The sequence below is a fragment of the Lepidochelys kempii genome, chromosome 3 (assembly GCF_965140285.1).
Source record: "Lepidochelys kempii isolate rLepKem1 chromosome 3, rLepKem1.hap1, whole genome shotgun sequence".
In the NCBI taxonomy this organism is placed as follows: Eukaryota; Metazoa; Chordata; order Testudines; family Cheloniidae; genus Lepidochelys; species Lepidochelys kempii.
This window is the reverse complement of record NC_136382.1, coordinates 191,812,252-191,827,256: the sequence shown is the minus strand read 5'-3', so window position 1 is coordinate 191,827,256 and position 15,005 is coordinate 191,812,252. Positions and strand designations below refer to the sequence as shown.

Sequence of the window (15,005 nt, the reverse complement as noted above, 5' to 3'; positions counted from 1 at the left end):
CAAAAAAGAATTAAATAAGTTCATGGAGGATAGGTCCCTCAATGGCTATTAGCCAAGATGGTCAGGGACACAACCCCATCCTCTGGATGTCCCTAAATCTCTGATTGCCAGAAGCTGGGACTGGGCAACAGGGTTCTGTTAATTCCCTCTGAAGCTTCTGGCACTGGCCACTGTCACAGACAGGATGCTGGGCTTGATGGCCCATTGGTCTGACCCAGCATTACTTAGGTGATTCATGACAAACTTAAGTTGGTTGGTGACCTTTAGTGCTGACTGTGACTTTCTATGAAGATCACAATGTTCAAGGGTTTTTCTTTCAGGTAACACAAATTTACAGCATTCACTGTAGCTTAATGCTTTTTTGACAGGAAATTTCCTGAAGTTTATGCATAAAAATTGCTCTGGCTGAGCTTGCAAGCTGTTTGGACTAAACAGCTTGTTCCTCTCCGGCCCCAAACCATCTCGTGGGTTTTCTCCCACTGACATGGGGACAGTAATGGATCTAGGATTTTGCGGTGTGGTGTGCAAATTTGTTTTGAGACAGTGAAGCAGTTGAGGTGTGTGTGGAATATAGCATTCATACCAACAAAAATCTTTGAGATCAAAGTTTGCATTTTCTAGCAATCTGTTCATGTTATAGGTCAACTCTTGATGAATAAAGGTCTCATAGTGACCTTAAACCAGCTTTGGTGGTGGTGATAACAATTTAAGTTTCAACCTTGCCGTAGATTGTACTACTAAAATGCATTTTTGAACAAAGTAGTACTGTATCTTCTTCTGGTTTGGCATTCAGTGGGTATTTAAATGAATAGCTGACTTGGATTTTGTTAGGATAAAATCTGGCTTGGATAAAAAGGGATGGAACTCAGGGTTGTGGTTTACCCAATCTTGGGGGGGCAGGGAGAAAAATGGTTTGAAATAAAATACATCCCATGTTATGTGTTTAATTACAGTTATTCCTCAAACACAGACATAAACTTTATCCAAAATGGAAAACTATTCTGTGAAACATAAGTGTATTTGCTCTAATATATCAAAACACTTCTACCAATGTACTTGCTTTTTCAGCATCTAAACTACTACAAAGCTTGAGCCAAATTTATCCAAATGAGCTGAGAGCATTTCTGATGCCAAGTTTGCTGGACTGAAGTGCAGAAATCAATTCTAAATACAACACTTTGTTTTCAGTGGTTCTGTCTTCCATGACTTTATTTCCACAATTAACAATCATCCTCATGCAGCAAATTATGCTCAACCTCTTTCACAAGTATAGGCTATTGGTTTGAATTTTGGATCTTCAATTTTAACTATTGGAAGACAAGAAATGAACTAAATTATGTCCTCAGTAGTCAATTTATTTCCTCTTGTATAGACTCAACGGATGGCCTTGTGTTTGAGACAATCATGTTGGCTAAGTAATGGAAAAGGTTCCTTAGGTTTGATTCAGTTCTTGGTTTGTATGGGTTTTTTTTGTTGTTTTGATTGGTTGGGGGTTTTTTGATAGTGATAGTTCTTGGAGCAAGACAGATTTCCACTGAGGATGTGACAGTAGTATCAGCCTGTAATCTGACAAGTCTCTCAAAGCAACTGGAAAAGGTTTAAGTTCAGTGGCTCTCTGATGAGAAGCATTCCTTGTGTAATATGAATGCTGCTATTTTAATCAAAGTACACTACACTTCTACCCTGATATAACACAGTCCTGGGGAGCCAAAAAATCTTACCACATTGTATCGAACTTCCTTTGGCCTCGAGCATTTCCGTTAATAGTCACTTCCCACCTCCTGACTGTCCCCTCAGAACCCCCAGCCTGTCCACCCACCCCCCTCCACCCCGCTTCTTGTCCCCTGACCGCCCCCTCCAGAGAAGATCCTCCCCATACCCCCGGTCCCTAATCACCCCCTACCCAACCCCCCAGCTCCCTGTCCCCTGACTGCCACGACCCCTATCCACACCTCCACCCCCTGACAGGCCCCCCGGGACTTCCACTCCCTAGCCAATACCCCCGTTCCCCATCCCCTGACCACCACACACCCAGAACCTCCAAACCATCCAACCCCCCCCGCTTCCTGTCCCCTGACCATCCCCTGAGACCCTCTGCCCCTTATCCATCCCCTCGGCCCGGCCAGGCACCCTTAAAACGCCACTCAGAGGAGTGTGTCGGAGCCTGATGCACTGATCCGCTGGAGCGTGTAGCCCTGCCCCCCAGAGCGCTGGTTTACCACGTTATGTCTGAATTCATGTTTTATCGGGATAGAAGTGTAGTCCTCATGCTCAGTGTGAAATCTAACATGGTAGTTGGATTCAAATGTAGTAGCAGTCTTCCTGAGTTTCTTGGTGTGTCAGTGAAAATCTGGGGCACCGGTTCTTTCAACCAGTCATTCACCAAGCAGTTGCTGGTTGCCTAAGAATTTATTTCCACAATATGCATTAGGCTGATCAAGTTTATTACTTTCTCAAACTCAAATAGCATGCTATGCACCCAGATATGGTTGTACCTAAGTTTGATTGTACGTAAAGTTCACCTCTCATTTTCTGATCAATATCCTTGTCATATTTTATTCTGCATCCTTGGATGGCATTTTCAGCAACTTGAATACTGTATATTTTTATGAACAGATCTTCCTAGTGTGGATGCTTGTAGTCCTTTTTAAGTCATCTTTCATAAATGACATAAATGACTACATGAGTTTTTCTTTTAATTTTCCTCTGTTTGTTCACTTGCAGCATCTAGTGGACGTGCAAGTTTTAAAGCATCTGGAAACATATGGCTAGTGTTTTAAACAGGATTTTTTGCAATCCTAATGTGGCTCCCATTGAAGAAAATGGGGATTATACCCTTTTGGGCTAAATTCAGACATGTCAGAGTTCTGAGTATTACTCTTTGTTTAATTTGGCAGCTGGTGTTCTGTTCTTCCATGCTCCTGTTACGTGCTTTTACTTCTTTCTACTTAAATTTGCCTGGCTTATTGAGTTTTTATTCAGTTTATGTACCAATTGAATAAGTATTTTAATATACCACAAATTGGGTAAACCCATTTTAGTACCACATTATACCATTGCTGAATTTGGCCCAGAGACTTCCATTTGAATTCCTTCTTCTTACTCTAAGACTTCATTTGACTGAATTAGTTTGTTTTATAAAGATAAACTATATTAGAACCAAACTAATTTAACACTAAAATATAATCTTGGCAGATAATTAAAGATTTAGGTCCTCTGAAACACTTAATTTAATGTCAATACTGTTGTTTTAAGGCAGTCATCAAACGTAAGGCATTGAGATTATTTTTATTTATATTGTGGGTAGCCCTTGAAAGCCAAGGCCCTATTATACAGGCACGGTATAGTATATTAAAGATTAATGGAATTTGTTCCCATTTCTTGGAACCTTTCCATACAGATATATCTGTGTGCTTTTGGTGGGGTGGAGGGGAGAAGCATTTGCAGAGTGGTTGTAAGGAGGGGAATGCAGTGATTAGCAGAAATGTTTTTTCCTAAAAGGGACAAGTCATTTGTTGTTTAAAAACACCCAAATGTTCCCTGTCGTCTTCAGGTAATATTGCACAATTGCAAACAGGAGGAGATATTGTTTGAGATACCTATTTGGTGTGATCCGTACTATACAAAAGTTTAAAAACTGCTGATCTAGAAACTTCATTCCTGTTTTTTTAGATGCTTCCTTTAAACACCAATATTCGACTCGCATACTCCAATGGAAAAGATGATGAACAAAACTTCATTCAGAATCTCAGCTTGTTTCTTTGCACGTTTCTCAAGGAACATGGTCAACTTATAGAAAAGAGATTAAATCTGAGGGAAACGTTAATGGAGGTAAGTTCTCTAGTGGCAGTTAATGTACTTTGTATGTCCTTGTGCTGGATGAGTACCTCAAATGATGTGTCCCTAGTGCAGTTACTTGAACTAAATCTGTAGCACTCACCACAAAAGAAATGCAGTTAGAGAAGTAAGTACTTGAGTTTCCTTCCCATAACTAACAAATACTTAAACCCCTGATTGAGACACATTAAAGATATTGCACTTGGTAACACCTGCTAATTGCACTTCTATATGCAGTGACCTTACATTATTTATATCACGATGCCCAAAGACTGCAGTCATGATCAGGGCCCCTTTGTGCTATATGTACAAATGTATAGGCAGATACAGTTCCTGCTACTAAAGAACTACATGGTAAAACTTGAAAGCTGTGTGAGGGAGGGGTGTATGTATGTGTAATATAACATTTAGCTTTCGACTTAAACTATCCTAGTGTCTTCTCTGTATTTATCATAACCTCCGTAAAGTGAGCCGTTTCAAACTTTCAGTATTAAACTAAGCAACCTAGTTGAGGGAAGTATCCCATCATTATGTAATAACAGAGATATACATTGCAGTAATACATGCCATTGGGGTAATCTTTACAGGTTAATAGTGGCGGTGTTATACCAATAAAAACCAGCAGGATCTTATTAAAGGGGAAAAGACAAAATGCCACATTTATTGTGAATACAGAAAGAATCATAGTAAGCAGTTAGTTATAGCTATAACATTCCATTCAATTTCATATTTATTCACACACACTCACACACACACATTCTGTAAGGTTGTTATCATAGGTACCAGCCTTAGAGTTGCTCATGCCAAGCCACTGGCCAGGTGGCCTGGACATGAGGAGGGAGCAGGGCCTTGTCAGATGCTCATCTGATGCTGCTGGAAGTTGGTTTGCAGAATCAGACCCCAAAGTTCTCCCTTTCTAGAGTCCATTTTTATAGGAATTTCTTCCTATGCCAGTCTATGGGAATTGCTGCTTCATTCCTGATGGCACCATGCTGCCAGATGTTATCTTGTTCTTTGGTTCTCCCATTCTTGAGGCTGTCGGGTGGATTCCAGTCTGCCCTCTGGGGGTCCTCTGGTTATTTCCACTTGATGCCTTCTTCAGCCGATGGACACTGGATTCTTAGGCTGGCAGCTCCCTGATCATTCAGTTATTATCCACACCAAGCATCCATCCACATACATCCTCTATCTCTATTTTAATCACAATTATTAACAAAGCGAGATGAATACAACAAAAGGGTGGGGAGTCTCTGGGTGTTGCTTCTGTAGTTAAAGACTATTGCTTTGAGAACAGACTCTGTCTTAGAATGTACTAACACAATTAGCAGCTTGCAAGTTTCACACACAGAGAGAGAGAGAAACAGTACCAAAAACCATGAGACCTCTTAATACCCTGGAATTTAAACTATGGGGAATCAAACTCATTTGTGATTTTAATACAGAACTTCTTTAATATGGTCCAACAGCGGAACTCTAAGCCCTATTTACCATGTACTCTTGGTGACCATATTTGCATTGCAGCAGCACCTAGGGTATGTCTACACTGCATTTACACACTTGTGGCTGATCTATGCCTGCTGGCTCGGACTAAGGGATCGCTTAATTGCAGTGTAGATGTTTGGGCTGGGGCAGCAGCCTGAGCTCTAAGATCATTCCACCTTGCAGAGTCCTAGAGCCCAGGCTGAACATCTACACTGCAATTAAACAGCCCCACAAGCCCCAGCCTGAGTCAGCTGGCACAGGCCAGCCATGGGTGTTTAATTGCCATGTAGACATATCCCTAGAGGTTGCAGTTAGAGATTAAGGCCTCATTGTGCTAAATGCTGTACATATGTTGTAGTAGTCAAAGCTTACAGTATTACTATAGTTCTGCTTGCTCCCTTCTTTTCCTAGTTGCTGCTGCATTCCTTTTTCCTCTCAGTCATGAAATATAACTAAGAGCAATGCAGTGAAATAGAATAAAAGAAAATTTCAGTTGTAGTTGAAAAGGGTGTGAAACTGAAACCCTGGAAGATTTTATCAAACACTTAAAGGGCAATCTATCTAAGCAGCAAGTATAGAACAGTTACAGTGGAGTCCCCGGAGTCTGTTTGTAATCTAGACAGGCCCTTAGACTGGGGAATAACCTTGCAATGGAAGTGTAAGAAGCCCCATTTTTTCAATCATTTAAAACTGAACTGGGCAAGGTACTTGTGAATATTTTGCAGAAAACTGCTCTGCACCATCAGAAGTATTAGAACAGTGGTTCTCAATCTGTTTTGGCCCATGGCCCACAAGAACCTAAAAGATGATTCTAGGATTTGAGTCGTAGGATAGGTCTCTTTAGTCATGTGTTGCGATTCAAAGTTGTGCTGGGTGTCGGCTGTTCTGTGTTGCTGCTGCTTCTGCCTCTCTCCTGCTCAGCCCTTCAAACAACTAAGTATTTTCATATTCATGTGCAACTGCTTCAAAAGTTTTATGTGGAACTAGATTCACTTTCTGCCTTTGTTGTTTAAGCACCACTATGGATGCATATTAGCTGACATGGGTCTCCTGCTACTTCAACTGTTGTCCCACATTGTAGTGTGGTGGCCTTTTGAAATCTCCCTCAGTACATTGCTTCTGGAAGCTGAACTACTCTGATCAGGGTTCAGAATATTGCAGCTGACAATGTTTAGGACAGTGCTAGTGAGGACATAGGACAGACACTGCAAAATATCTTAAACTGATTCAGCATAGCTAGCATGAATACGCTGAATTGTTTGTCGTTAAATTGCTTCAGTACAGTGAGTTTAGTTGCAAAAGATTCACATCTTTAGTAATGACAAGACCTCTTTTTGAGGTGTTCTTCATAGCACAGTTTCTTCATTCTGGCTTCCTAGCTCTGTCAGGTGCAACTGGTAAGATTATATAGATTTGTTTTCTTCTTTAGAAAAAAATCAGTATTCTGAGAATCCAGGGACCAGATTTTTAAAGGTATTTAGGTGTTGCTTGGTCACCAAGTGTTGATGGAATTTAGACTAAGTGCCTCAATCCCTGTTGAAAATGAGATTTTAGGCTCTTAAATCAGGTGTTGCAACAGTGACCCAGCAAAGCCTGAATACCTTTTAAAAATGTGGGCTTAAGTCCCTGGGATGCTTATGAAACACTTCAAATCCTATGCAACTGCTTCAACTGGTTTTACAAAAGTTCTTAAAAACTGGTTGCGAAGACTCTGCTTTTGGAGTTTTAAGAACTGATTTATTCTTCAAGTGCTTGCTCATGTCTTTTCCATGGTAGGTATGTGCATGCTGTGTGCACTGTTTCTGGAGATTTTTCCCTTAGTGGAATCTGTAGGGTCGGCTCTAGTGCCCTCTAGAGTTGCGTACAGACGCATTGGGATAAGGGGCGCATCCTCTTGATTCCTTCTTACTACCCGTGATGGTTGCTGGAACGATCCTTCTTGCTGCGGCAAGTGGTTTGGACTTTTCTCCATTTATTCTTAGTGTAGTTATTGTAGTTAGTTCTCAGTATTAGCGTATATACTAGTGTGAATAGTTGTCTCTGTCATCGAGGGACTTTTTGCCGCAGAGGCTGGGCATGTCCTGATCCCTGGGCTTCAAGCTCTGGGCCTCTTGCCACTAGCAAGCTAATGCAAGGTGAGTGACCTGTACTCAAGCTGTTTAAAGTGTCTGTCTGGGGGAGTCTCAGGTTAAAGATAAGTGCCAGATTGGCAAAAATGCAGCCCTCGCACGAGAAAAAAGTGTCCATCAGCTGAATGTCCTACTCATGGAGGTGGCCCTCAGACCAGTCTCGGAACCAAACTGTTCCACATCGGTGCTGAGCATTTCGATATCCATGCAAAGCACTCCCTCGGCACAGTGCTCTTTCCGCCACCGTTCCTCGTCTCCGGTGCTGAGGAAGAAGCATAAGAAACAGGACACAGAGAGAGGGTGCTCTGTGGTGCAGGAAATGGACAGCTCAGTGAGACCCATGTCAGGTCACTTGTCCTCACCGAGCCACTGATGGCACTGTCAACTCCACTTAGAGTGCCTAGTCTGGTTTGGGACCCACCATAGACTCCTGGAAGCAACCATGGTGCTTAGGTGTCCACCACCTCTTTCAACGCCAGAGGCATTTCAAGTGATGAAGGACCTGTCTCCCCCAATTCTGCCAGCCCCACAAGGATCTCCGGCAGCCAAGACAGCCGGGGATAGGAAAGAGCAGGAAGCGCTGAGCTCCATGCCAGGACCAACCACCTCTGCACTGTCTAGGAGCAAGCCTTTCATGATCCTGGCACAATGGTCACTGATCCGCAGGCTTTTTAAAGGTGCATCAGAGGGCATTACACCAGTCTGAGTTCCAGATTCATCGCCTTTCTTGGTTTTTGGACCATCTTGTTGCCCTTCAGCCAAGCATAATCATAGATAATGTTGGACTGTTAGTTACTCAGTACAGTAACAGTTGGTTCCACCCTCCAGTTTGTATCTACCCCTCCCTCCCATTCCCCACCCGAGTCCCTCTTCAGGGGCCCTTCTCACCAGCAACTCCTCGCTGGGGAGATGCAATCCCTCCTACTTGTGGGGGCCTGTAGTCCATTGCGGGGGAATAGCCCCTCTCCCTCTGGGTCTGTGGGAAGCCAATAGGCCTCACTACATCTCTGGGAGTCTGCCTGGCATGGGAAATGCAGGGCAGGTCTGTGATCAGGGCCAAACGACAAACATGGAGCCCAGCCCCTGGTCAGGGCGGGGCAGCAAAGAGTCTCTGGCTCAGGCTTGTACTCTGGCTGGGTAGCCAAACAGTCAGTTAGCCCAGGCCCTTGATCAGGGTGGGGAAGTAGAGTCTGAGGGCTCAGGCCTGCACTCAGGCTGAGCAGCAAAACAGTCAGGCCTCCTAGCTCTAGCAGAGGGTCAACGAGTGCAGGCTTCTTACCTAAGAGGGTGGGAGACTGCCACCCACGGGTTGGGGTGGCGTGGGGGGGTGACGCAGGCCCACCCACTCCACTGCATCCCGGCCCAGGGTCCTAGCAGTGGCAGAGTGGTCTGCCACTGGGTCAGCGGGGATCATGACTGCAACTCACTGACTCACCTGCTGTCAGGATTGCAGTCAGACGGGGGGGTTACCCCGGGCCACTTCCTAACTCGCCCCTCAGGGCATACCTGGCTCTCTAGAGGGTCGTTCTGGTCGTTGGGGAAGAGGGCCTCTGTCAGGGCTTGCATCTCCTCCATGTTCAGGTCTGTAAATGGTCCTGGCCAGTCCTCCACTTCCTCAGGATCTGCAGCAGCCACCCAGCTCTAGAGTTCGCAGGAGGTTTCTGGCTCCTTTGGCGGCTGGGGCTTCAACTGAGTTCTCCGGCCCGCCTTTTGTACTTCCTGTCCCGTCTACTGACTTCTGGCAGGAAAGTGGAGTGTGGCGTGGTTCCGCCCACCAAGGTTCAGTGAGGAGCCCCTCCCCTCCAGGTCTGCAGGTGACCAATCTGCCTCGTTACAGGGTCATAAAAGAAGTTCCTTGAGAGGGAAGAGTTTTTTTTGGTTTTTTTTTTTTACTCCCAGTATTTCCTAATCCCAAAGGCCAGAGGAGGCCTACTGCCCATCTTGAACCTGCATCACCTCAACAGATATCTCAAGAAACTAAAAGTTCCTCATGGTCTCTCTGGCCTCCATCATACCCTCCCTAGATCCAGGAGACTGCTACGCCTTCCTCAGTTTAATGGAGCTTACTTTCACATCTCTATCTTCCACAGTCACCAAAGATTTCTCAGGTTTGTAGGGGGTCAACACCACTATCAATTCACCGCTCTCCCCTTCAGCCTATTGGCAGCCCCACAGGTCTTCATGAAGTGTATGATAGCAGCAGCAGCCTTCCTCATGCACTAATGTGTCCAAGTCTATTCATGCCTCAATGACTGGCTGATCAAAGGTCAGTCGCATGCTCAGGTACAGCACAGCATCAGTACAGTCCGGCCCACCTTCCAGGCACTGGTTCTGCTGATTAAACTAACAAAAGTCAACTCTCTGGTCCCAGCTCAGAATAGAGTTAATCGGGGCAGTGCTTGACTCGACACAAGCCAGAATCTTCCTTCTGGAGGCCCAATTCCAAACTTATGTCGGATCTGATATCCAATGTCACAGTTTATCCAATAATGACTGTCCAGGTGTGCCTCAAACTATTGGGATGCATGGCAGTATGTACTTACGTGGTATAGTATGCAAGGGTGCACCTCCAGCCCCTCCAGATGTGGCTGACATAAGTCTACTCCCTGAGTAGACAACATTTAGACTCACTGTCCCACCTCCAGTCCTCACTTTCCTGACTTGGTGGAAAGACCCAGAATTGGTAATGTTAGGGGGTACCCTTTGCTGCTCCTCAACTGTTTGTAGCCTTAATCTCGGTTAGATTTAGGGTAGGGAGCCCACCTCAACAACTTCAGGACCCATGGCCTCTGGTCTGAAGAAGAAATCTCCCTACACATAAATGTCTGGGAACTCAGGGCTTAGCTTGCCACGAGTTCCTTCCCCAGATCTCAAGCAAAGTGGTGAAGGTCCTGACAGACATGACCACATCCATGTTTTACTTCAAAAAGCAGGGAGGTGCTCGATCTTCAGCCCGAAATGTACTGACGGATCACATCAGCAGAGCTTTTTCCTCTCACCATGAGTGGTCTCTTCACCTGGAAGTCATCAGTGTCATCTTCCAGAGGTGGGAGCCTCCCCAGTTGGACCTATTTGCCACTAGGCAGAACAGGAAATGCCATCAGTACTGCTCGCTGTGTGGGCTCCTCCTCTTGTGCGCAGACCATCTACTATACAGACCTTTCCTCCAATCCCCTTGGTTCACAGTGTTCTCCTAAAAATTAAATAAGACAAGGGAAGGGTTATCCTGATAGCATGCTAGCATTGGTTTGGCACAGCTCTGGACCTCTCGGTGGCAGCACCTCTCACGCTCCTAGTCTACCCGGACTTGATCTCCTGGCTTTACTGCACCTGACTGCATGGATGCTGAACCCCGAGGAACAGGTCTGCTCGGTTCAGGTTTGACAGGTCTTGCAAAGTAATAGCCTTCCACCAGGGCTACCTACTTGACCAAGTAGAAACATTTCTTTTTTGGGGGCCTCTGAATGGAATCTCTCTCCATTCTGATCTTCTCTGCAGTCTGTCTTGGACTATCTGCTCCACCTAAAGCAGCAAGGTCTGGCTCTCTCATCTATTAAGGTTCATTCATTTCAGCCTTCCACCCTGCAGTGAATGGCAGATTGGTGTTCTCCCACGAGATGACAGTCTAGTTTCTCAAGGGGTTGGAAAGACACTATCCTCACGGTTGCAAACTGACCCCTCCCCTACCAAGGGACTTAAACTTCGTCCTGTTGAGGCTCACAGGGTCCCCCCCCTTTAAGTTGTTAGCATCGTGCTCCGTACTGCTTCTCTCCTGAAAGGTCACTTTCCTGCTGGCTGTTATCTCGGTCAGCAGGGTCTCTGAGATCAAAGTCCTATGTCGCAACCTCCTTAAATGGTGTTCTTCAACAACAAGGCCCAACTGCACCCCAATTCAGCCTATCAAAGGTGATGTCACAAATCCATAATCAGATCATTTTTCTACCTATCTTCCCAAAACCCAACAAATCCACTGAGGAACATTGACTTTGTATGTTGGACATTAGGCAGGCCCTCGCCTTTTATATTGAAAGGAGTAAGCCCTTCCACAAATCGCAACAACTCTGTAGCAATAGCGGAAAGGATGAGAGAACTACCTGTGTTATCCCAAAGAATCTCGTCCTGACTCACCACGTGCATTCGGGCTTGCTATGAGCAGGCGAATATCCTGCCTCCGGCCATCATGACTGCTTATTCCACAAGAGCCCAGGCTTCATAAGCAGCATTTCTTGTGCAGGTAAAGTCCAGGACATTTGGATGAATGGACTATAAGGTGGATAGAAAGCTGGCTAGATCATCGGGCTCAGTGGGTAGTGATCAATGATTCCATGTCTAGTTGGCAGCCGGTATCCAGCGGCGTGCCCCAAGGGTCAGTCCTGGGGCCGGTTTTGTTAAATATCTTCATTAACGATGAGGAGGATGGCATGGATTGCACCCTCAGCAAGTTTGCAGATGACACTAAACTTGGAGGAGTGGTAGATTGACTGGAAGGTAGGGATAAGATACAGAGGGACCTAGACAAATTAGAGGATTGGGCCAAAAGAAATCTGATGAGGTTCAACAAGGACAAGTGCAGAGTCCTGCACTTAGGACGGAAGAATCCCATGCACCGCTACAGACCAGGGACCGAGCGGCTAGGCAGCAGTTCTGCAGAAAAGGACCTAGGGGTTACAGTGGACAAGAAACTGGATATGAGTCAACAGTGTGCCCTTGTTGCCAAGAAGGCTAATGGCATTTTGGGCTGTATAAGTAGGAGCATTGCCAGCAGATCGAGGAACATGATCATTCTGCCTGTGTGACATTGGTGAGGCCTCATCTGGAGTACTGTGTCCAGTTTTGGGCCCCACACTACAAGAAGGATGTGGAAAAATTGGAAAGAGTCCAGCAGAGGGCAACAAAAATGATTAGGGGTCTGGAGCACATGACTTATGAGGAGAGGCTGAGGGAACTGGGATTATTTAGTCTGCAGAAGAGAAGAATGAGGGGGGATTTGATAGCTGCTTTCAACTACCTAAGAGGGGGTTCCAAAGAGGATGGATCTAGACTGTTCTTAGTGATACCAGATGACAGAACAAGGAGTAATGGTCTCAAGTTGCAGAGGGGGAGGTTTAGGTTGCATATTAGGAAAAACTTTTTCACTAAGAAGGTGGTGAAGCACTGGAATGAGTTACCTAGGGAGGTGGTGGAATCTCCTTCCTTAGGGGTTTTTAAGGTCAGGCTTGACAGCCCTGGCTGGGATGATTTAGTTGGGGATTGGCCCTGCTTTGAGCAGGGGGTTGGACTAGATGACTTCTTGAGGTCCCTTTCAACCCTGATATTCTATAATCTGCAGAGCCATGACCTGGTTGTTGGTTCATACCCTCACAACCCACTACACCATCACCCAACAGGCACAAGATGATGCCAGTTTTGGGAGATCAATGGTACAGTCAGTATGTCCATGAACTCCGAGCCCACCTCCTGGGGTACTGCTTCTGAGTCACCTAGCATGGAATGGACATGAGCAAGCTGTCGAAGAAGAAAAAAGGTGACTAACCTTTCGTAACTGTTGTTCTTCGGGATGTGTTGCCATGACCATTCTATGACCCACCCTCCTACCTCTCTGTTGGAGTTACCAGCAAGAAGGAACTGAGATGGTGTGGGTCCGGCAGCGCCTCTGATACCAGCACATATCCAAGTGAGCCAGCCCTATGGATACCACTAAGGGGAAAATGTCCGGCAATAGTGCATGTAGCACGCACACGCCTAGCATGGAATGGACATAAGTAACACATCTCTAAGAAAAAGTCACAGAAAGGTTAGTAAATGTTTTTTGCCAGTGTGAAGGCAAACATATAGTAGTAGTTCAACTAGTCCTTCCACTGCTACCCCATATTGCATCAAGGACCTTTTGAAATCTCTCAATTCTCTGCTTGTGGGAGCTATGCAGGGTTCTGTGCTACTCACATAGCATTGTAAATTAAACTGTTTAGAACTGTGTTCATGTCATTTTGAAACTGATTTGACATAACTCTTGTGAACACATTGCCTTGTTTTAAATCAGTTCAGTTATGGATCACTTGATTCTCCTAGTGTGCACAGCCTATGGGGACTACATCTAAAGAGATTTCACCTCCAACTGATCTTGTCCACAGGTGGCTGGTGATATGGGATGCCGTGATCAGCTGCAGGGAAAGGTTAGCTAAGAGAGCATTGAATGTTGGAGCGTGTAGCCCCATCTCATGATTCTATATCAGAAATATACCAAATAGATTCCTTTTAAAGTTGTGGTCTGTATGTTGGTTAGCACCATTGCAGTAAAGAGTGTGACAAAGTTCCTCCTTTACCTTGGCGGGTCTTGCGCTTATTGGCAGATTTGCTCACCTTGGAGCTTCACGGCAGCCATTAGTTTGGCCGTTTTCGTGAACCCACAGTCCAGGTCAACTCCTCCTGTGTCTGACCAGGAGTTGGGAGGTTTTGGGGGGAACCCGGGCCCGCCCTCTACTCCAGGTTCCAGCCCGGGGCCCTGTGGAATGCAGCTGTCTAGAGTGCTTCCTGGAACCGCTGTGCGACAGCTACAACTCCCTGGGCTACTTCCCCATGGCCTCCTCCCAACACCTTCTTTATCCTCACCATAGGATCTTCCTCCTGGTGTCTGACGATGCTTGTACTCCTCAGTCCTCCAACAGTATGATTTCTCACTCTCAGCTCCTAGTGCCTCTTGCTCCTAGCTCCTCACATGCACACCACAAACTGAAGTGAGCTCCTTTTTAAAACCCAGGTGCCCTGATTAGCCTTCCTTAATTGATTCTAGCAGCTTCTTGATTGGCTGCAGGTGTTCTAATCAGCCTGTCTGTCTTAATTGTCTCCAGAAGGTTCCTGATTGTTCTGGAACCTTTCCTGTTACTTTACCCAGGGAAAAGGGACCTACTTAGCCTGGGGCTAGTATATCTATCTTCTGTTACTCTCCTGTAGCCATCTGGCCCGACCCTGTCACAGGAGATAAAGGAAGTTATAAATAAAAGTAACTTTTATTTCCCTTCATATGTCCTGATAGAAATTTTCATTGAGTGCAAATGAGGAATGTCTGCCTTTTCTCTGTCAGCAGTCTAGACATCTACCTTCTGTGAGCAGCAGAAGATGATGCACTCAACAAAGACTTCTTCAAAATGCTGAGCTCCACAACACTAAGGCAGTAGTAATCTCTAGTAGACAGATATTGGTATTGTCCTGTTGACAAACACCTTGGTTAGGAGACTGTAAAACCACAGTGTCTTGCAGAGACTCAAGAGATGATTATCTTGATCAATCAAGAATTATACATGGAGATTCAATTATTTTGAGACATTATCACCTTTTAGTCAGGTTATTGTAACTTTTCAAAAGTATAGGTGCATATGTTGGAAAAGTTCCCTGTAGTCATAGTCATGGCTGTTGAACAGTTCTTGGGATGCTGACCTCTAATTGTAATTATAACATATTAATTCCTTTTATTTCTAGAGATTATGGCAAAAATATATAAAAAGCCCTTCACTAGAAATATTTGGATAAATAAACCTTCAGTGTCAAGGTATTATCCAT

At 45.1% G+C, this 15,005-nt stretch overlaps 1 protein-coding gene across 3 annotated transcripts in view; it reads left to right on the top strand.

The window, feature by feature from the left end:
• Nucleotides 1-15,005, top strand: part of XPO1 (exportin 1) — a 79,191-nt gene that overhangs the window by 39,700 nt on the left and 24,486 nt on the right. For all 3 annotated transcript variants that reach the window (XM_073339390.2, XM_073339391.2, XM_078852333.1), the window contains one exon: nt 3,673-3,831. In XM_073339390.2, the coding sequence (XP_073195491.1) occupies nt 3,673-3,831 (159 nt within the window). The remainder of the gene's footprint in view (nt 1-3,672; nt 3,832-15,005) is intronic.